This window comes from Sylvia atricapilla, chromosome 1 (assembly GCF_009819655.1).
Source record: "Sylvia atricapilla isolate bSylAtr1 chromosome 1, bSylAtr1.pri, whole genome shotgun sequence".
NCBI classification, from domain to species: Eukaryota; Metazoa; Chordata; class Aves; order Passeriformes; family Sylviidae; genus Sylvia; species Sylvia atricapilla.
This window is the reverse complement of record NC_089140.1, coordinates 41,127,359-41,150,878: the sequence shown is the minus strand read 5'-3', so window position 1 is coordinate 41,150,878 and position 23,520 is coordinate 41,127,359. Positions and strand designations below refer to the sequence as shown.

The following is a 23,520-nucleotide window of genomic DNA, read 5'->3' as shown; positions in this document are numbered from 1 at the left end:
ATATAAAATAGCAATTTCATAGTTATATACAGGCATTAATAAAGTGCATATTGTTATTGGCTATTTTCAAATCCTTTTCCTGAGGAAGTGCTACCATATATAGCTCCTCCTACGACATGACGCTGGCCACCAGTGCTAGAGTATGACTGCTACTCCCCCAGCCTTTAATTCCCAGAACACATCTCCTTGTCCAGAGCTGGAGCCTAAAGGGAATAGCGACAGCCTCAGTCCTTCGGGAAGTAAGTCAAGGCACTGATCAAGACTTCTTCCTTAGCCAAGGTGAACACGTCTAGGAGCGACTTCCCTCCGTTGCGGAGCGCCCAGGCACGCGCTACTTCGCGGTGGTGACGGAGCCGTCTTCGGGAATCTTCTCCTCGGAGCAGCTCCTTCCCGACAGCCTGTCGTGGTGCTTGAGCTCGCTGAAGCGCTCGGCCACGCACTGCGCCGTCAGCCGCGCCTCGGGGTCGTGGTCCCAGCACTCGATGAGGGTCTCACACACCATCTGGATGCCCTGCAGGGAGCACAGACACAGCAGCCGTCAGGGGGACAGCCACCAACAAAGCCTCTCTCTCAGAGCTGCTCCAGTGCCCTCAGAAGTTTGGGGGTTATTTCACGTGTATCCTGGGGGTTCTTTATGGGATCTGCTGCTCCTGACATGGGGGCATTGTTTTCTTTCTGTTTTTTTGAAAGAAAACCTACTAAAATATTTTCAGCCCTTTAGTTGGTACCGTCATTTTTGGACACGTGATCTGATACCAGAACAGCAATGCTTTGAACTAGTGCTATAGGAGGGCTTTTTGAAACCCTTTATAGAAGGTCAAGCAGGGTTTTTTGTTTAATAAATATGATCAAAATTCTTGGATAACATGATCTCCTGCTCAACCCATGCCTTCGCATGCCTGAATTCTGCTTGGGTTTTTAAAATAAAATTCTGATTGCCAGCAATATTGGGCTGTGCATCATCTCTTTATTAATTCCTTGTAGACTACCTGAATCTACACGTAAATATGGCCCACAAACTCTTAAACACATCACTTACAGTTGTAACTGTTTAACCTTCATTTCAATTCCGATGCAAATGTTTACAGGAGCAAAAAAACCAGTTGCATCTCTGTAATGAATTCTATAAACATGAGGTATTTGCCAGGAAACTGTGTTTTGCTTTATGACACTAAAAGCCCATTAAGTAGGATTTATATAAAACTTATTTAAAAAAATAACATTTCACAACACTGCATTAATTGTATAATTTACCTAATTGGTGATGTTGACTGATGTCAATGCTAATAGCAGAATGTTACTGTCTGTATACAAATAACGTTAGTTTTCTGCTGGCATTGAAATTACAAGCAGTAAATTAAATTAAATATTAAACGTTAACTTGAAATCAATAGTACAACGAATCTCATTAAGGGGGGGTGTGGGGGTAATTGTGATATGTAAATCCATTCCAGAATTTTACCATGATGAATAATGAGTTCATTACAAAAACACGGCTGCAGAGGAAGGAAATGAATATGGAAGAGCCACTACAGTAGGAGCAACTTCTATGGAGTTCAAAGGAGATCCTCAGCTGCTGCAAACTGTCACAGCCCTGCGGAAATTGATGCACCACTGCATCCTAGCACAACGTGAAACACTGAAGGGATTCAGGCAAAGGGAATTAAATCCACCTTCATTAAATGTTCTCTGAGCGTGTATTCAGGCACCCCTTTCCTTCCTTAGAGTCTTAGCTGAACTCTGCTGGAGCCAGCTGTGCCCATTCTGGCGACACAAGCACAAGTGCAGGGCCCTCCCAGTTGGTGGGGTGCTCTGTGCTGGGGACAGATTGAGGTGTGGGTTTTATATAGGGAAGAAATCTCTGATTTCAAATGCAGGACACCTAGGTCCAAACCCACAACCATTTTACTTGCTTTATAAACCCAGAGGTGATGAAATGCACAGTGTGCCCTACAGCTCTACCCCAGTGCACCAAACTGCTACTCTCCACACACTCAGACTCGCTGTCAAGGGTTTTTAGTGCTGGTTGTTAGTATCAGATATCCAGTTGTTCCTCAAAATTCAACTTTCTTCCCTAGTTAAAAGCCCCTCCTCAGCAACTCTACTCTTCACAGATGAGTACATAAGGAGTAAGTCGCTGCAGTCCAGGAAGGGGCTGCACTCTGCCATAGTCATCTAGTGGCAAGTGTTCTTTGTTGGAAAGCTGATTGATTTTAGCCACTCACTTCATCATTTTTAAGTAGTAGTCAGACTGATTTTATCTTCCCAAATGGAATTAAAAAGGGAGTGTTACATTGCTCCTGATGGAAATAGTAGATGATATTCTTGGTTGCCTGGGCTTTTATAAATGTTTGTGATACATTCCTTTTGTTGCTAAAGACCACTCAGCATATTTCATTGAGAAGTGGAATGACCAAGCCTCACTTCTCTGATATGATTCATATTTTATCTCTACTGATAAAACTACTGAGAGCAAAGGTGAAGAAATGCATGTGTTTGGCTTGTTTCCATTTTGTTTCATCTACTGCAAAATCTACCATTGCCTAAGAAGTTCAACTGCCGTGCTCATGAATGGAAGAAGCTGACAAAGTGCTTTGTGATATGCAAGGGAAACAGACTGCTAATGAACAACCTGAATAAAACCAAACTGGCTTGCTGAAAACTAATTTCATATTTCCTTAAATCTGTCAGCAGCTGGGATACAACTGTGACTGGTTTCCACGGTAAAGTACTGAGATTTGCTTTCTCTGCTGAAGATCCTCTGTAGTAGGATGGTCTCCCTGGAAATGGGGTAAAACAAATCAAACAGTGCCCTGTTTGCAAAGCTACCAGTGGTGAATGGAGAAGGGAATCATGCTGCTTTTGGTGTTGAATAATGCTAAAACCAGACTCAAAGTTCAACATCTTTATTACGAGGTGAAGATGTGGTAGACCTGGTAAACTGTCCAAAAAAGGAACAAACAAATGGTACTACTAATAACTTATCTAAAGCTGCTGAGCTGACTGAGCTGGCCTGGAGACATCTGACTGACAGTCAATCACTTTATACTATGAAAGCCCAGTCTCACTTTTTAACAACAGAGTCTTCTAACATAACCCTTCTCAGAGTGAGTGTAGAGATTCCTCCCCTTGAGGAGTCCAATGCCTCAAGGTTACTCCTGTGCCCTCAAGATTACCCCTTGAGGCCGAATGGAAGATATTTGCCTATGGTTGTTGGCATGGGTGGCTGACATCAATCTTTAGCTAATAATTAGTTTTGCTACCTTTAGTACAGTTGCTTTAATATGATTGCCTCAATATTACTTCATAGTGCACATGATACAAGTAGCCATAGCTCCTATACTGTGTAGTACATAACTCTGATTAAGACCTTTTTGTCTAGTCATTATCATATATTTTTATATCTGGTTTGCCATCCTTAATCTTGTGGGACAAAGTTGTCTAATGTTTCAACTACATCTATATAATCCTTAAAGCATAAACTGTTGACAAAATCTGGAGCTGAGACTGGATCCAATCACACCTAGACACCTCTATGAGAAGGAGTTTAGAAAGCAAGGGGATCTTTTCTGTACCTCATGACTCAACAGGCGGACGTCTCTAATAAATTTTGTCTGAAGCTCCCATTCTGCCTGCAACAGTAGCCAATGTATGAAGTTTTCTTTGCCCTTTCAGAGCCTACACACAGTGGGCTTTAAAGGCCTAATTATTCTGTGTCTCTCCAGATGATTGCTGGATCTCAGGCTTCCAATGTTTCTGTTTTGATTACTTTTAGATTGCACTGGTGTGCAGCAGGAATAGCGGGGCATCGGGACAGGCAGAGTGCAGAGAACTGTGGTGTCTGAACCACATCAGCACCAGTGCCACTCTGTGATGGAGTTTCTCCACGTGTGACAGACCTTTCCATGCAAAGAGAGGCCCAGCCTGTCAGGCAAGGCACTGAGGTAAGGCTGAGGCTTCAGGCAGCAGCTAAAGGTACGGTGCAGTTCCCACCTCTCCCGTGGGGTGCTCTTACCTGATGGTTAAGCCAGGAGCTGGGGATCTCGGGTCGCCCTCTGTCTCTCAGGACATTGTCCTTCATGCTTTCCACACAAGGGTGTTCTCGCACTTTGGAGCCGAATGGGGGCTCGTACTCTTTCACTTCTGACAAGAGAAGAAGCAAACACAGGGTATTTAGTTGGGCTGTGCTGGTGCTGAGAGTGAACGGGGCTGGCTGTTCTCTGAGTAGGAGCTACTGATTAGCTGCTCACTGCCACTGTTCTGCTTGACCAGCTCCAAACAAAGCAAAGCCAGTTGGCATTTTCAAAAATGTTTCAAATGTGTTTCTCTCACACACTCCCTCCCTCCCCTTTTGTTTCCTAGCCAACAAAACAACTTTTATTTAAACCCCTTAGTACATAATATTAGTAACAGTCCAAGAAGCAGAGTAATCTATAATGGTCTGTGAGCCTTTCAATCTCTGCTGAGGTAAAATGCACACGAGCTTTAAGGTGAGTTTTGCATGAGCCAAGCTTTTGAAGAGTTGGTCACCCTTAGCTCTCCTGGAGTCCACACACACCAGGTGAAATAGAAACTCAAATCTATCTAGATCGTGGTAGATGTGAATGTGCAGATTGCTAGGTTGAAACAGTTGCTTGGAAAGGACAAAGATACAGTTAAGGAGCAATGCTGGAAGCTGCCACACTGCCCTTGTTTACTCCCAAGCTGCATTCTTTTGTAGAAAGTAGTAGTCTGCTCTTATTTTAGACATCCTTCCCTAAATGGATCAGTTTTGGCCTGAGATACAGGGGCACAGCTTTCTGAAGGGGCTGCTGCCACTCTAGTTTTTGTTTGCATGTTGCATATTTTCTTTGCTTTTCTTTGGAGAGAAAGGAAGAGGCAGACATATGGGACCTTTGGAGAAAACTCAAGAAATCTCTGAGAGCGGAAATATTATAGTAGATGCTGACACAGTGTAGAAAATGCTGTGGTTTCTCTGGGAACAGATGGAGACTTTACTCACAGGCCTAATGACTTGCTGCTATCAGATAAAGATTTATGAAGTTGGCCTGTTCTGCTGCCTCTTATTTCTTTCTAGGAATTAATTGAGGGCAAGAAAAACTGAAGTGTAATCTACAAAGAAGTCTGGAGAATGCATGTGAATGCCCAGATGATGTGTGAACAGAGACGAACGAGCAGAGAGGCAAACCACTGTTCCATGATGTTACAACCAAGTTCAACTGCAGTGCCCAGTGTTGCTCACTCCTCTAAGGGGGTAAAAAGTGCTGAGAAACGTGAATAAGGATTAAAGGCCCATAAGAAATGGGAAGAACCTCTGACCCATGGGTCTGTTGACTTTGGGAGAGAAAGGTAAGGATGGGATCATATGATACACTACTGAAAATGACTAATGATCAAGATAACACAGGTCAGATCCTTCTGTCATGTCTCATGATAAAAAAGTAGTATTGAAGACAACTAACTTTGGACTTTCCTCCAAAGCCTTTAAGTCAAGACTGTAGATCTCACTTGTACATGATGGCCACGAGACAAAGACTTTATCAGAGTAATACTTAAAAAGAATAGCCAAATCACAACAACAAACATTTTGGAAGGGATATTAAACCTTGTGCTTCAAATGCTCAGCATTTAGAGATTCAGCTGAAAACAACTGCGTGCAGTGCAGCATATCACCCCATAGATGCCTCCTGCAGAGCTCTCCTTCCTTCCCCCTAGTCATGTGCTGCTGGCCACTTTCCACAAAATGCTCTGGAGAATGGCTATAGTCCAGAAACAAAACTCCCATCTTCTAAGACCCAAGGGCCAAAGTCTGCTTTGCTTTCCTTCCTGTACAAGAAGGCAAACCAGTTTCACCCACATTAATCTGAGTCTGAGATTACTCAGCCAAAGTAAATTTACAAGACTTTAGCCCTAAACATTGGGAAGTTGCCATCTTGCTAGTCAGACTTGGGTTAGCTTGCAGCAGATGCACAATGATTATATTGCACATACCTGTATACTTTCAAAGCTCACAAAAATATTTAAGTTCACTGGGAGAATTTAAATTGTGTGACCTAGATAGCCATTTCCTGCACCATCTCCATCAGTCATGGTTTAGCTGTGGCAGTGGTCACTGATACCAGCCAAGGTTTTGAGATCTTCCAGGGTGAGGAGTCAGAGGAGTCTCAATATCCAACAGAGGGAAGCTGGTGCTGTGGGGCTGACTTCTTGTTTCCTCACTGATTTAATCTCAAGGTTGGTCAGATTAATTAGATGGTTCAAGCAGGAGAAGGGAAACCCTTTCCTGGGAATTGATAGTTTCATAGTACATTTTTTCTGTTTGAGAAATTGTTTGTAAGTTATGAGCATTCTTCTTCCAAATATAAAGATTGAAGAGGTTTTTCACGTTTGGTTTTTCTGTCATTGTTTTGTTTTTGTTTATGGTAAAGAAAGAGAAATTGAGGCCAGATGCCAATTCACTGTAATGACCTTTGACCAATAGAGTCATGCCTTCCCTCAGTTTGAAAAACATGCAGCATCTTCTTGCTATTTATTATCATGCTTCTCTTTCCCTTGGAAAGTAAAAAAAAGCCCACTAAATCCTCATGCAGTAAGTCATCCTAATGCTGTGGGATCCCAAGTGTCAGACACATTTTGCAGTAATAGCTGGTGTTATTCATGGATCATGTTTATGTGCCACAGTAGATGTAACAGATGTCAATTTGAGGTAGGTTAAGATGTTTGCGCCTAGATGCCTGTGTGTGGCTGTATACAGATGCTGATTCTATTTCTCATGCCTTGTATGTTTCTTTCGACTGGTTTTAGACTGGTTGGGCACTAAAAATGACAACTGGATGAAGAACCATAAATGTGTCAGGAACTATGAACTATAGAACTCTTAGCATTCAAAAATGGCAGACTTCCTCCACCTTTAACCTCCAGCATTTAATCGTTATGGTTGAGAGCTCACTTGTGCTACTAACTGCTGTACCTCTGGTTTCTTTTGACATTGGCCTAGCCATAATTCTCAGAAAGGCTGGGACTGGGTTTTTAGCTCCAAATAGAGACATTACTGAAAATCTATCTGTTGTGTGTGATGAAAGCTTGGAAAATTTGGTTCACTTGTGGCCTTTTTCTACACTAAGCTTTTTGCAGTGAAATTTTTGTTGGGTCAGAAGAGCATATCCACAAATGCTGTTGACACTTCTTTATATAATCTGTCTTACTGCTTTCTGTGGGACAACTTCTCATGCTGGATGAAGAAGTTTTATTTGCAGAATCAAAGCAAGAGTGAGGTGAAAGACCAGCAGAAGTCAGCTGTGAGGCACAGTCTACAGCAGTGAGCTTGTTTTTGGGAATTTGTAGGTCCCTTTGAAATGACCCTTTATTTATAGCTCATGAGGGGGAAGAAGGGATAAATCAGTTGATAGTAGGACTACTGTGACAGCTCATGCAAACACAGGTAAAGTCCTTCAGAGAGTGTCTTTCTTCATGCTAGAGGAATCTGGGTAGTGAATCTGCTAACTTGCACAAAGGGAAAATTATGCCCAAAGGAGAGGCCCAAAAGCTGTTCCATGGCCAAGTTTAAGATGCTGCCAATACTTACTTCATAAATTTCTCTGTTGAGGGAAGGATGTATTGGGATGAGTGAACTCATTGTGCACACATATATCTTAAGTGACTTGACATCTGATGATCAAAGACACAGTCACCCTTCTAAAGGTTTGGAAGTGCATGAGCCCTGCCGTCAGGGTAGGCTTAGGGGCTGCTCACTCAATGCACAGTCAATCCTGAGGTGAGGAAGCAGCCAACACAGGGCACATCAGTGCTCAAAACAGGGTGTGGCGCAGTGACCCTGTGCACTGCCACATGGGCCTGTTGAAGGACAGCACATGCCACCTTACATGCAGCACTGCGGTGACACTTGGAGAACTTCCAGGACATGGGTTCCTGTCCTGGGGTGACGCTGCACTGTGTGGATCTACCAGCCAGGGTTGTATGCCACTACGAGCCAGTGCAGTGCAGACATGCCCTAACTGGGCTCTGCTTCACAGAAGGAGAAATTTAAATCAGCCCCCAGCTGCAACCACCTCAGGGCCCACTGCACATGCACAGCCCTGCTGTACAGGCCATCTAATTGCTCCCTGCTGCCAGAAATGTCACCGCTGCACGTCACTGTGACGAAAGCTGAGCATTTCATGAGGTACAGGATGCACAAATGTTGCCAAACTGTGGCTCTTGGCTGACTCTTTCCAAGTAAGCGTAAGATTAATCCTGATTTGATTCACATGAAACAGCCCCAGTAAAGCAAGGCTGCCATTTTAAAGAAAGCCCTGCTACTATACCGAAGCCAGCCACCACTCCAGGCAGTACAATACTGCTTGAAAAACATTGCCATTTTCTGAGGGGTTTCTCTTCTCCCTCTTCACCAAACCTGCATACACAGAAGTTCCCTTTCCTCTCCTTTTCCCCTGCCCCCCAATAGTCCCTCACCCATAGCAGTTGCGATACAAACCAGATGGTTTTCCTTTCTTTCTAGGAGGCTGTCAGAGAAATTACACTTGTCTCAGTCACCAAAGCTGTGTCACACTGAAAGCAAGTGGTTGAGATGAAAATTGTATTTCTTGCAACGTGCAGCATCTGGTGCACAGCTGTTGTGCTGAATGAAATACCACGTTAACAGCAGCGTGGAACTGTTGAAGTTCTCCCCAAAGTAGTATTGCTGAGTTTCTAAATATGCCTCTTAAATTATACTCTGGTGAAAAATCAGTCAACCTCGATCTTTGCCTCTGTCTCCCTTTCCCTCGTGCCCCATTTCTGCTTCTCCATATTTAGCACAACAAAGTAACAATGAACAGCGTGGCCTTTCTCAAAAGCCGATCCCACCTGCTTATTTACTACAGCAGCTTCACAGCATGGGTTGTGCTGCTGGGTATTTTTGTTTAAATGTCTGCTGACTGAAGAGGCCTGGCATAGCGTGGAGGCTGTGTTTGACAAAGCTGCTGCAGTGAAAGGACCTGCCTGCATCACCTCCCACACTCCCCGAACACCTGCACGCTGAGAAATGAATCCCGAGAGCTCCCTTTGAAAAAGAAGTGAGTCCCTGTACCTCTACGTGGCTGAATGGCAATTGCCCCCCCCTTCCTTGCATGCTTCCCTCCCTAAATAAAGTTGTTAATGCTGTTGCCTCGGCTAAGACTCGCCACTCTTGTCCTCCAAACTGCAGCACAGTCAAGCCTGCCCTGCAAAGACAGAGCCTAGATCTTTTAGACTCCTTTGAAAAGGCTGTCTGCAATCAGGTCAGCCTACTCTGCCTTACATGCAAAGACACTTCTCTCATTGCCAAACAGTCCAGGAGTAGAAGAGGGGTTTGTGTGAGCAGAGGCAGCTCCTCAGGAAGGCTGGGAGGAGAGGAGGGAGTCTCACAAGTGACAGATGGAGAAAGAAAGCAGAGGGGGAGCTGTAGTCATGAATCACTGTAAGGGTATTTCACCAGCTGGCTGCAAAGATAACCAGACTGCAAGAACCAGGGGAAAATCTGAGAAGGAAATGAGAGTAATGGTGCAATGCTGTTGCAGCTCAGTACCAGTAACAAGTTAAGGGATCTACATCCTGGGAGTTGTGTTTAACTGCTTTAGCCAGAGATGCTAAGTGCAAGTTCCAACCCTACAGATCTACCCTAGTGCTCCTGGGGTTTTGCTGGAGATCTCACCTCAGGAAAGATGACTGAAATAGGGAAATAAAATTCAAGAAATGTGTTTCTGGAGATGATAGTGACTGAGGGATGAAATGAATAAGGAAAATCAGGGTGTGGGTGGGGGTTAAGCATCACTTGAAAGGGGATGCTGGGCCAGAGAAATATTTCCCTTTACTGAAATTACTTTAGCTCTTCTTCTCAAGGTTATAATGGGTCAATCTCCTCTAGATAAACATGTTGGTGATTTTCCTTCCTTATGAAACTCCCTTTATATCCTCTTTTAGCAGTTGCCTTCTGAGAAAAGCAGCAATAAGGTTTGCTTTTGCTACAATCTTCGTTTTTCCCTACTCAGGAAATTGGAACAGGAAGGGACTCAGGCATCATGAGAGATAAAGGACTCCACAGTGAACAGCTCATAATTATACTAATCAGGTGAGTTCCGAAATGCAAGAAACAGAGACAGATCACGAGACAGGGCACAGTCCTTTTTTTCAGGTTTTAAATCTCCTCTGCCACATTTACAAAAGTGCTAATGAAAGGCTGAAGTTGTGCCAGTGCCCTTAGAAAGAGGCATGACCATGATCCATTAAATATGGATAGGTTTGCCTTAGAATATGTCAGACTGAGGTTCAGTTCCTGGAGCACCAAATGTTTTACCCTTAAATGTTTGACTGGAAAAGAATTTGGTGCTCTTTTCATGCTTTTATGCTAGCACGTTCAGCACACATACTCGCTTTGTAGCTTTCCTGGCAGGGTGCTAACCGGGGTAAATCTGTCGCCCACAATACAGCCCACCCGGAAAGACCAAATGCTGGTCAGACAGAGCGGGAGAATGAGATGGAGGCAATTCCTCCCTCCTGCACAAGGACATCGTGGTGCAGCCACTGTGCAGAGTGGCTTCAGAGACCTCCCTTGTGGCATCCCACAGATGCTGGTAGAGAAACAAGGAGCAGCTATGCACATCTTCCCCTGGGACATTGGTTTCCCTCCTGAACACTATGTTCCTCACAGCGCAGTGCTCTAGCCTGCAAGACTGTCCTGTCTCTGCGTCTATGGCAGCCCTTCAAGGTGGAACTGTGCCAAGTCCAATGAAAAGGGAGCCTCTGTGGTTTTGGAAGAAGGATAACAAATCAAATCACAGTTGCATATCTACTATAATATCCACATTAGTTACCTTTTACAGCCCCACTCCTCAGACTGCCTGTGTCAGCCTGAACTGTGCAGCAGTATTTGTTAATATGACTCCTAGACAATTCCAGCAGGCTGAAGAATTTTACACGTGACTTTGTCTTATTTCAGTTCCTGAAGTAAGGTGAAAACCTTCAAACGTGGCACTATGTATTGTAGATATCCCAACAGCAACTTTTCTGATTTCTAGCACATACCAGCATTACGCGCTGGGAATTCCAGGTGAACTTTAGGCAAAGCAGAAACGGAGACTTTTGTTTCAGAAGAAACTTTGACTATGAACAAGCAAAGCAGCTTTTCCTGGAGCTGTTCCTGTAGTCAGTTTCAATAGTTTTTATTTTGTTACTACACTTTTTACAGCAAACATCCCTTGATTTCTCATACAGATGATCTCTTGCAAAATCACAAGGCATGATGTGCGGCAGCTGGTGACTTTGGGAAAAAAAGGAGGAAACTTTCCATACCACTATGATGCCTCTTACTAAAACTATCAATTAATAAATATGACACTTAACTGGCCCTTATTAGGTTTGAGAAGTAATATTCCATGAAAGTAAATGGGAAGCAGTTATCACTTCTTTGGTTTAATACTTCAAATTGACTTATGTTTCCAATATTTTGAGTGAGATCAACCAGGCTGAGTCAATCCATGGCTACTCAAGATGTCATAGGGAAACCAGATTTAAATAATCTTTAGAAGTGACCTACTTAACAGAAAATTTCTCCTTATACCAACTGAGAATCAATTTACTCGTGCGCTCAGTTGCTTGGTGTTGAAGGCTGCTCATGCACACGTGCATCTCACACTACTGAAGGACTGTTTATTGCAGCATCCAGATACACTAGAAAACCTGGTGATAGTTAAAAAAAAATCACCCTCTCCCCAGACAACCATGAGAGTATGCCTGTCTCAACATACTTTTACAGAGAAGAAAACAGATGGCACTTACCTCCGACAGCATTACAGCGAGATGTCATTTCCCAGAGGACCAAAGCCATGGAGTACACATCTGTTTGTTTGAAGGACTCCATGTTCTCCAGGTTCATCCTGGACTCCAAAACCTCAGGGGCCATGTATCTTGCTGTGCCAACCTACAGGAGAAGAGATTGGGGAGAGCTCACGAGCTGAAATTGCAATTCATGTTTTGGATTCCACTATGATTCAACTTTGGCTTTCACAGAAACAGTGCCATTTGACATGTATCCAAAAATTCAGGCTATACTTGGCACAGGCTGTATTTTCTGCTGCCAGGGGAATCTGGCATTGTCCTGACTACCAACTTACTTGCACCTCTCTTGGTGAGGAAAAAATATAGCTCTTTTTCGTTCCTTAGGCAAATAATTTTGACTCTGACAAGTTTTCTCACTCTTTGGCTATTCACAGATAAACTCTGACCTTTGGGCCTGAAGCAATTGCTGCTGACCAAGTGTCTTTTAGATGAGCAAGAGACACATTGTATTATATTGCACAGCATATTACAGTGTTAGCTGTTTCTTTTCATGGTAGGCTTAAAAGGAGAGTAAATGCAGGCCTGGGAGAAGAAAGCAAACACACAAATACTGAATGCAGAACCACACATCTGAATCCAAACCAAAAATCTGCCCCTTTGAAAAATATACATTCTCATAAACTTTATTCATACCGAGCAATTTTCAGCAATGACTTTAGCAGCTTTGCTGAGATCTAGATTATGATTTTGCATTAGAGAAGGTGAAGTTTAAAAGTCTGTTTTTATCACAAGAAAGTACTTAAGGAAGAATTCTTGGATCACTCAACAGTTGCTCTCAAATAACAAACTCTTCACAGGATATAAATAACATATCCCCCTTGAAAAACTGCAAACAGAAGTCTTCCATCAGGCAAAGACAGCTCCAAGTTGGAGACTGGTTAATGGCAGGGATGAACAGACACAAGTGGGTGATGCAGCAGGACATATGATTTAAACGAGCTGTTTACACTACAGCAATCACTCCGGAGCCCAGAGGCAAGCAGGGCTGCGAAAGATCATTTCACTTACTCGGTCTGCAACTGCAAATGTACGGTCTTGAGAGAGCCCTATGACACCCATCCTGTAAGTTTCTGTAAACATGTCCTATCACCTCAGGCTCAGGACAAATGGGAAGATGTTCCACAAAAAGTGGAAAGTATCAAAAGGAGAAGAAAAGATCATTTACATAGCATTGCCATAGGACCTTGCAACAGCAGAAAATCTCAGTGTCAAAAATATCTGAATGGTTGTAGGATCAAAGCCTTTACAAACAGAGGACGGGAAAAAAATTCAGTGTGAGCAGTCTCAAAGTTAAGTTCCCTGCTATGCTGACACTGATGAATTTAAGGCCAAACATGTGAATAGCAGCTATACACTGAAGAATTACTTGGGACAGCCACGTCTCAGCACCATCGAGGTGAGCACCAACTCCCTTCCCTACATAAAATGTACATATGGAAACACTGAAGCAGCAGTTGTTCCTACCCACCATTAACTCCCTAGCACATGATTTCTTCCCCAAGCAGATCCCATCCAAAGCTTAAGAAGGTTACCTATGCACATGGCCCACCACCCTCCCACACCTTGCTGATTTTAACAAGAGTTAATGATGCCCAAACAAAGATCCCTCAAGTTGCCACAAAGTTCTGTTCTGGTCTGGCATTTCACATGCTCTTTGCAGCACTGAAAATGATTCTGCACTTCTGCAGGACAATGGAGGATGAAGCCCTTTAACTAAAATGCACAGGAGAAACTGCAGGGAAAAACTAACTTGAAGAATGTTATCAAGTCAATCTTATATCCATCCTGCTTAGAATTTATCATGTATTCCATTCTGCTTATGTCCTTTTATCTGCATTTAGATTATTAGGTCTTTTGGTCAAAGATACTTTTTCTGTATCTTGAAAACAAGTGACTCCTGAGTCTCAAAGGCATTTTTAGGTACCTAAACTCCACCAATTCCAAGCTGGTTGCCCCTCTAGGGTCTGGATATGCATCTTCTTTGCAAATACTAGTCTGCTTTCAGTTCTTGATTTTCCAAAACTTCTAGTAAGGAACCATCTCTCTTCGCATTATCATTTTTTTGGTGACATTTGAATCTTTTTTTACTGGAAATCTTAAATTTCTTTTAAGCTGTTGAGAGATGTTTCATGCCCTGAGCTGTATGAGTCAGAGAGGCAGTAGATATTTCTCTTTATCTGATACGGGAAGCCATCTATTACCAGAGTGCTGATGCTGCTGAGGTACAGAAGTGCTGGCCTTGCAGGCACCTACCAACCCTTTGCACACAGTGGGAAGAAGGTCCAGATTTATACGGTCACATTAATTAATGTCTGCAAATATTAACCACCATGGATAACCAAACTCAAAAGACTGCAAAGGTTCTAATGGGGGAAAAGGTGTTTCCCAGCCTGCTGTTGTAGTCAATAATGGCTACATCTGCATGATATGGAAGGTAGTTGGGTGGATTGGAAAGAAGATGGCTTTGTAATCCCAACAACTTGCCTTTAATATTAGTGTCTAAGGATGACCAGAAAAAGAGTTAAATACTTATACTCTTATTTATTTCATTAAAAGCTTGAGGTTTTCTTTAATTAAAAATTGGGTCAGCTCCATTATACATGTTATGAAATTGAATCTCCTGATGGCAACAGTTTGAGTCAAAGGGTAAATTTTAGAAATTATGCATAAGGTAAATATTGGTGCAAGACTTCTTTAATAAAAACTACAACACTGAAGCTGGCATGTTGGGGAATTGAAGTGGGTTGCTCTTGTGTGCCCAAAAAGAACAAGGCAGAGGTTGAAGTGGAGTCAAATCAATTGACTCATACTCCTTGTCACAGAGAAGAGTGACACCAGCTAAGTCACCCCCAAACAGATTCACTGAGGCTAAGCTGGTCTCAACAGTTGGTCTCAACACCAGTGCCCAAGGACATCAACTCCAAAGCCATAACCTGATCTGGGCAGCCCTGTACTTTGTAATCAGTGTTGGCGTGGACTATGGAAGTGGCAGTATCAACACTACCCTCCTACTTCCAAGTGACTCTGAGCAATGCCAGAGAAATCAGCTTGCAATAATGGTCCACTTTAAGCAAAGTGTCTGTGGGTGATGAATTTCAGGGTCCTTGTCTTGCTCCATAAAGGGCCAGTCTTATGACTGACAATCTGGTATGACTCCATTGAACTGTAAAAAAATCTAGCATGCTGGAGAGAAGTTATATGTAATGGAGTGGTGTTTGTGGTATTTTAAATATGGTTCCACATTCAATTCTGGCTCTGGTTAATAGATATTCTAAAAATGAGATCAGGAGAGTTGCTTTTCAATAAAGAGACTTTCAAAGGCATCTCTTAATTTGATAAACAGTAAAGCTCCTGTGAACTCAACAGAGCACTACAGACTGAAGATCTGTCCCTGAAAATGTTTTAAGCTAAAATACTACTTCCATGTGAGGTAAAAGTCAGTTTAAATGGACAGGCTTTCAGTGACCGATGTATAAAAAAAAATATAGAAATACACATATAAATATATGTATGATTAAACTATTAGTAATTAGGTTAACAATGGTCTGAATCTACACTACGTGAGTTTTCATTAAAAGATACAATATTTAAAGATGTATGTAGTCTTCAATGCATTCATAAACATCTCTCTGACATCTCTGTCAAGTAGATGAATATTATTCATGTTCCTTAGTTGAAAAAAACACAACAGGGCAATAATTTTTATTTTGCATCCTTGTATTTTCTTGTGTGTGGAGAATGTACCATTCATTAAAGAGGTCTCTTGTTTGGAATTTTAGAATTATTATCTATCAGTAGTTACGTGATTACAGCTTTTGAGCACACAAAATATGCTGGGGTAGGCCAGGATTGGGTTGAGTCACACAGAAGGGTAATGCCATCAGGCATGAAAACTGAGTCAAGGCCTCACAACATGAAGCAGATCCTTACTGTATTTGTGTGTGTGTGTGCATTGCAACAGCACCACGAAAAGCTGCTAACAAGCTCATACATCTTAGTAAAAGTGAGAGGATGGTTGCATCACACACACATGAAGATCTCCAATCATAGCAAAACCTACATTGCACTTCTCTCATTGTTGCTTTAATGTTCAGAGCTTCTTTGTTTATAAACACATTCACATAAATTTTTAATGATTTTAAGTAAAGCTGCCATAGAAGCTTAAGGTTTTTTAATCTTTTTAGCCCAGGAACTGACATTATTTGCCCCCCTCTTCAGTCTTCTAACTTACCTGCCCACTGTTAGCCAAGTCATCCACAGACAGGGAAGGGTCCAGCCTCAGGGATAACCCAAAGTCACAGAGACAGCAGGTTAAATCATTTTTCACCAGGATGTTGGAACTCTTTAGGTCTCTGTGTACGATGGGTGTTTTGGGACGACCACAGGGCGTGTGATCACTGTGCAGATGAGCAATCCCTCGGGCCAAGGACCCGCCAAGTTTCCAGAGGTCCTCCCAGCTGATAATGTGCCGTGTGAGATATTCCTGCAAGTTTCCTTTGGCATGGAAGGCAGTGATCAACCAATACTGTTTGCCAAGATCTGTCTTACGCTCCTCTGCTGTCAAGAACTGGAGGATGTTCTCATGCTTGAGGTTTACGTCTGAAAAAATGTCTTTTTCAGTTTTCCAGGAAGCATATTCCTCATAGGAGAAAATCTTGACTGCCACAGTTTCATACTGTTCTGATGTGTTTTGCTTCAATTTGGCTTTATACACTTCAGCAAACCTTCCTTTGCCAACAACAACGTCCAGCTCAATGGGCAGCAGCTCTGTGTTGTGGTTGATGTTGTTGGCACAGGTGGAGCTGATGTCTGAGCGGTCATCATCTAACATAATGGCACAGACATCACTGCAGTCCTTATGCTTCTTGGGTTTAACATTCTTCTCCCATGCCTTGTTGAGTTTCCTCTTCTTATGAGTCCGGTAGGCATAAAAGATAACAATCACAGCAACAGAAATCACCAGTAACGGGACAAGACTTATGATTGTGACTTTGGAAATTTCATCTTTCTCCTCTGGCTTATGAGGGTCATCTGTAAAGAACAGAAGGATGGCGTGCATGAAGTTATATCACAGTTTCGTATGTACAGAAGGCTGTCAATAATTATAATTTTTATCCATAATGCAATACATTATCTTCTCTACTAACAGCAAATAAGAAAAATTTGTCACTGCTTCCTTGCTTCAAAATGTTGTTTTGTATGTAGGCCTCTGCTTACCAGGACTTCCCTGTTTGCTTGTTTTATAAAACGTCAGAACTGAATGAGTAAGAACCTAATGTAATTTAGTAGCTTTGTTCTTCTCTTAGGCTTTTAATACATAATGGATGAAACCTTGACTTTCCTGAATACAATAGACAAAGTCTCCTGTACTTAATCTGTCAATGTATCCTTGACAGAACTGCTCCTTTAACCACTAATTACTAGAACACATTAATTTTCCTATAAATAAACAGACAATGAAGCCTGTGAACTCCCACCTCCTCAGTTACTACTGCAGATGCAGTGTATTTTAGCAGGGTTCCTGCAAAGCCATCTTCAGGAAGTCAGTTCACACACTGTACGAAAATATTTAGGCTCACTACATATGCTTGCTTACAGACCAGAAAAACAGAAATCATTCTTGTGCTTTGATGTACGTGAGCATTGCTAGAACAAATTCAAACACCTGCATGGAAGCAGGCTCAGAACAGTCACCATGACCACCACCCTCCAGGGACTTATGTATCATAAAACTTCCTCTGTGAGTTCCTTGCTGGCTGTACACTGCTTTTCTGCTGTAAAGGTGTTCACTCTGAACTCCATACCTGCTGCAGTGCACACAGCAACATATTCCTAAGTGGAACACATAGGGAATAAAAGAACAACAGGGACCTATTCTAGAATAGGCATGTGTTCTGGGAAGAGTACAGACTATTATCCTCGAGGTGAGAGCTGCCCTGTCCCCTCCAAAAATTACCCTCTAGTTCAGTATCTTTTAGGGAAGATAACCAGTTTAAAAGGGAAGAGTTTTGTTCCAAGAAGAGATTAAAGGAGGGCAGAGTTTATATCTGAACCTGATTTGATTGAACACATGGAAATTTACTCTCAGTCTCTTTCTTCCTTTGAGTCAGATAAAATGTATTACCTTTGCATGAAGGAGGGGATAGTTTGGAAGGAGCCCCGGGAGCCTAACCTGAATAGAATAAAACAAATGGGGCTGCAACTACAGTTAAGCAAGTGGCTTGTGGTGGCAGCATGAAGCTTACAGCCATATCATTGACTCAGGCTCTGTGCATCAGGCCAGATAAGTCAATATGAATAGGAAAAGTTTAATAAGCTCTGAAGGGAAGCTGTCACTGTCTGCATTAGCCACAAGCCTCTGTTTCCCCTACTCTTTCAAAACAAAGGTGAGCAATGCTAAAAGGGACAAGGGTAAAAAGTTTACAATTAGAACAAGCAGTGCCTCTGACCCTCCAATTTCACTTGTAATCACTTTTCCATTGTGAACCCAGCTGGCAAGCAGCAGGAGCCAGCAGCTATTCAAAGGCAGGTGACAGGGAATCTGAAAAGCACAGTCCTATTATTTAGAAAAAGGCTTGAATCCTGAACCAGGATGTGCTTCCTCTGTTTGAAAGGTTCAACAACCAGATGTAAGGGAGTAATTAAATCCTAGCCTCTCTCATAGAGTTTCAAGGAAGGGGAAGTGCCTTTCTAGCACTGTCATTCCCAGCCTAGCACAGGTCAGTGACATGCACTAGCAATACCTACAAAGAATGTATTTCCTTCATTTATGCAGAAGAATTTTTAAGGCAATCCCTCCTTCCAGAGCTATGCAAACCACAAATCCTTGTTCTCCAGTGATTTCTCTTGACAATAAAATGTTAGTAAATTTTAAAAATATTGAATTTTAAATGAAAACGATAACCTAAAAGTTCATCACAGATTAAAGGCAACTCTTCTGCTTTTCAGAGGAGAAGGAGAAGAGGGAGAAAAAAAAGAAAAGAAGAAAACCACTGTGTTTTTATGGCCCTTATGGGAGGAATATATTTAGAAAGTCAAATGTCACTGTCAGTAAATAGATTTGCATTGCTTATTCCCTTGTGCATTCTTTGTTTCTAGAAAATCTGCTTTATTAAGAACTTGGGAAACACCCTGGAGGAGGAGAATTGACTGCATTGTGGGATGGCTGTTTTGGAGTTTTGGCTGCAAGCAGGTCACAACTACGTGACACAACCATGACCTGTAGCACTCAGAGAAAGTAATTTTATTGAACATTTGGAGTTCTGTTTTGCTGGTTTGGGTTTGTTTTTGTTTTTTCTTGACCACAAAAAAGCATGCTTAAGTCTGGACTCTGCTCTTAGAACTGCGTAATATATAATCTATATCACAGGGTACACTCTTCCACGAAGATGAAAGTGTTTCTTTAGGGCCTTTAAGTCCTTTTTCTTTGCCACAGAGATGCAGTATGTAGACCAGATATTTGAAATACAAGTATCTTTCAAAATCTGTGACAAAAGCCCTAAGAAGATGTATTAGTTGTCTTTCAAATTCGTCTCCCTGAGTCGAAGCAGTTAGAGGTCGCTGGGCGTATGTTCAGCTATAACTGAGGAGAATCTTGCCCAAAGTCCACTGCTATGCCTAGCTGTCTGAGGATCTCCAATCATTCCTACAATGTCCTAGACCAGGCTGTACTATTTGCTGAGAACTATAGCTGAGAACTCTCCAGCAGAGTTCACAGCTCCTTCAGCTCTTCCTCTTTTTGCAAAAGAGAAAGCTCTGCTTGTGGTGCACGGGGATTTCTGGGTAGAAGGGAAAAACTGTTGATGTTGCAAATGTTACGTGAAAAAGAATGTAAAACAATTTAATCAAAGCAGAAGCTGAGCAGTTTGGCCACTTCCCCCTGAGCACTGTGTCATCCTGCAGCCCTGCTTCAAAGTGACACATCTGCTTTGGCATGGTCGCTTGGAGGAAGCAGAGAAGCAGAGGGTGAAGAGCACACAGCCGCACAACCCCACCTAAAGCAGCAGGGACAAAGGCTGTGCTGATTTTCACTATTGAAGACACTAGGCAAATCCCACTCAGCGTTTGGGAAGTGCAAGAATGAGCACACATCAGTGAGAACTGAGCGTCAGGACTGACAAGGCTGAGCTCTAAGCTTAGGAGGGGACCAAGCTGCCTGACAGGAGAATTAAAGGGGATAGCAGGAGCAAAGAGCTGGTGGCACTGAGGTGTGGCCCCAGCAAGACACTTCTGGAACTTCCTTCGATTTTCCTTGATGGCATGAGCAGAATCAAATCAGCCATTCCAGCACAAACTAAGGATGGGGTACTTCCCTGCAAAATCTGCGTGCAAAATCAGGACAGGATCAAAATTCAGAGCATAGCTGGATGTTTGCATAGTGGCTAGCCAACATTTTATGGCTTGACTACAGGAATCTAAGAATAAATATGCTCACTTATAAATAAATACCTATGACTGAAACTTCACAATTTAAAAAATGGGAGTGCAGCTTCCTCTTTCTGAGCATTGGAATGAGCAAAACCTGGCTGCACAGGCGGGCAAGGAAATGGTTAAACGAAACAGCCTTTCACGTTTTGCAAACGTGCTCCTAAATAACTTTCCCCACCCAGAACTATTATTTGGGTGGATCAGTCCTTTCTTAAGCTTCAAAAGAGCCTATTAATATAGTGTAACAATAGAGAAGTTGAGCTAAAAGAAAGCTTCCTGTATGCGGTTTAAACTAAGCACAAACCATCTGCATAACCCTTAACACTACCTATGCCTTGAGGGAATAGTGCTCAGGTGCCAAGGAAAATGGAAACACTGTACAGCCCCTGTTCAGCCCTGTTTGCAAGCACAAGAGCTTGCAAATTCTTTAGGTCGGTTTTTACGCCTTTGATACAACTTTAGTGTCACTGAACTTTGGAAGGAATAAGGAAAACAATGGCAATGAAATGAGGACACACACTTGAATGGCAGGGCAGCAGAATGCCCAGCCAGTACTGACAGAACTATTTCCTTGCTGTCTGCTGCTCCTGTGAGCTCTAAAGCTGCTGCCTATTCAACTGCTAGTCAAAGCCACACAGCAGAGAAAGAATATATTTGATATTAGCAGAACTCGAGTTAAATATATCGACACTGATGTATTGCAAGCTTGTGCAGCATCTTAAAAATTCCCAGAAACACCAAGTCACAAAACATGGCCCCAGACACAGAACTCTGATCTGGTTATTTTGCAAGATGCCAAGACACAAAGCAGCCCTTTGAGCTGACTGCAGGAAAACTCCATTTTGTAGAAATTCTGAGGTTTCAAAGTTTGATTTTAATTCCTCACTGGAATGAAAACCAACACTTCTTGAATGCCTTTGCTTGAACAGAATTTCTGTTCAAATGTTGCAATTTGGCAAGAGATGTATGTGAGTGCTGAATCCCCAGCAGTGAGTGGACTGGTGTGGGTGGGGCACAGGAGCTTCAAGTTCAAGACCTGCTCTGTTTGAATCAAGGGAGAGCTTTTCACAAAATGGGAGTTTGAACCTTGCATGTATAGGGATTTCTGAGCAAGGCACTAGGGAAAAAATATACAGAAAAGCCTGCTCATCTCTTTAGTACTTTCTGGATGAAAACTAGCTCCATAAAATGCTTCACTTTCAGTGAAATTAAATTTACTCTGAGCAGCTGTTTGGAGTAATTTAGTTTATCTCAACTGAAGAATACTGAAGTGGAAATGAAATTCTGTAGCTCAGTGTCTCATGTACCTTTCTGATTTTGCCCTTTTCAGAATTAAAATGGTTTGGAAATCTTCAGCAAAACATTTTTCAGTGGGAAATACTGATTTTCAAGACAGAACCTCTACTTCTGACACTCCTATACCTTTCCCTGTAACCCCTATCTTGAGGACAAAAGTGGTCTGAAAGTTGGTCAAACTTTTAAAAACTTCTGTGAGTTTTACAGGCATTTTTTTTGGAGGAGTTTGCAGATGAGGGGTGGGGAGCTTTTTTACTCTGGGTGGAGGGTGTTTCTTTAGAAAAATGGTTGATCTTGACACAAAACACTTGGTAATAATCAAATTCAAATGTCGCACGTCAAATTAACCTGCATTTTTTTATCATGATAGCTTCTTGGAACCATTTTAATTTTTCATACTCACTGGAGATGATTTTTTTTTTCAATTTAACAGTTTTGTTGTGCAGGAAATCAGTTCCACTCCTCCCTCAGCTCTATGCTGAACCAACTAGATTTTAAAACCAGAGTAGGCTCTATCTTACTATCCAGTAGAAAGAAATCCCTGGCATTTCTTGCAGACTTTCCTGAAGGTTGAATTCTTTCAACAAGTTCCTGTATTTGACAGGAGCTTTTTTTGGACTAGGTAAACCAAGTCTGTCAAGGCAAATAAGTTGTGCTTGAGTTGTATGTCTTCATCTTTTAGTCTGAAATGGATATTACCAGAGTATCCAATATCTCTCTCCTGGAGAGGCACTACCTCCGGTAGTTGGCAGATCTGCCTGGCCAGCTATAGAATCATGGAATTGTTTAGGTTGGAAAAGATCTCTAAGATCATCAAGTCCAGCTGTAAACCCAGCACTGCCAAGTCCACCACTAAACCATGTCTAAGTGCCACATCTACAGGTCTTTTAAATACCTCCAGGGATGGTTATTCAACCACTTCCTTGGAGAACATGTTCCAGCACTTAACAACCCTTTTGGTGAAGAAATTTTCCCAACTGTCCAATCTAAACCTCCCTTGTACAACTGGAGGCCATTTCCTCTTGTTCCATTGCTTCTTACTTGGGGCAAGATGTTGACCCCCATCTTGCCACAACCTCCTTTCAGTTAGTAGTAGAAAGCAAAAAAAGGTCTCCTCTTAAACTCCTTTTCTCTTGGCTGGACAACCCAACTCCCTTAGACACTCTTCACAGGACTTGTGCTCCAGACCCCCTCCCAGCGTTGCTGCCCTTCTCTGGACACACTCCAGCACCTCAATGTCTTTCTTCTTGCAGTGAGGGGCCCACAGGATTTGACGTGCCCTCACCAGTGCTGAGTTCAGGGGATAATCACTGCACTGGTTGTGCTGGCTCCACTCGTTCTGAAACAGGCCAGGATGCCATGGGCCCTCTTGGCCATATGCTCTCACTGCTAGCTCAAGTTCAGCCACTGTTGACCAACACCCCCAGGTCCTTTTCCCCCTCAGCTTTCCTGCCAGCACTCTTCCTTCAGCCTGCAGCATTCTATGGGGTTGCTGTGACCTAAGCGCAGGTTCCAGCACTTTGTGCCCCTAAGGGTTTACTTAAAGGTATGGGACTCATTCACCTGTTCTTTTGGGTATTTGATTGCCTAAATGTTGCTCTGCAGTCAACAAATGGCTGGCAAACCAGACTCAGTGCCAGACAAAGTGCTCTCTGTGTCCAGTACCACCACTTACCTCTTTTCCTGAAAGGTGGTAAATATGAGCTATTTTGAAGATCAGTGGCACACCCACTGCTGCTCTCCCCTGTGGGCCTGCAGCTTTGGCCTTGGCACACGACTACCTAGAGGATCAGGGCTCAAGACATCCCTGTAACGCCCAGGGAAAATCCCGTTACATGACCCAGTTACATGAGTTACATGTTGGAAGAGTCATGCACATGTATCTGTCACCTGATGGGAATGGCTGTATCTTAGTCACAGGGG

At 42.6% G+C, this 23,520-nt stretch overlaps 1 protein-coding gene across 1 annotated transcript in view; it reads right to left on the bottom strand.

The window, feature by feature from the left end:
- TGFBR2 (transforming growth factor beta receptor 2) overlaps positions 1-23,520 on the bottom strand; it is a 60,016-nt gene continuing 36,496 nt past the window's right edge. The window contains exons 4-7 of the mRNA XM_066320237.1: positions 16,106-16,905; positions 11,815-11,956; positions 4,016-4,143; positions 1-511 (exon numbers count right to left, since the gene is read on the bottom strand). Of these exons, the coding sequence (XP_066176334.1) occupies positions 332-511; positions 4,016-4,143; positions 11,815-11,956; positions 16,106-16,905 (1,250 nt within the window). The 3' untranslated portion in view covers positions 1-331. The remainder of the gene's footprint in view (positions 512-4,015; positions 4,144-11,814; positions 11,957-16,105; positions 16,906-23,520) is intronic.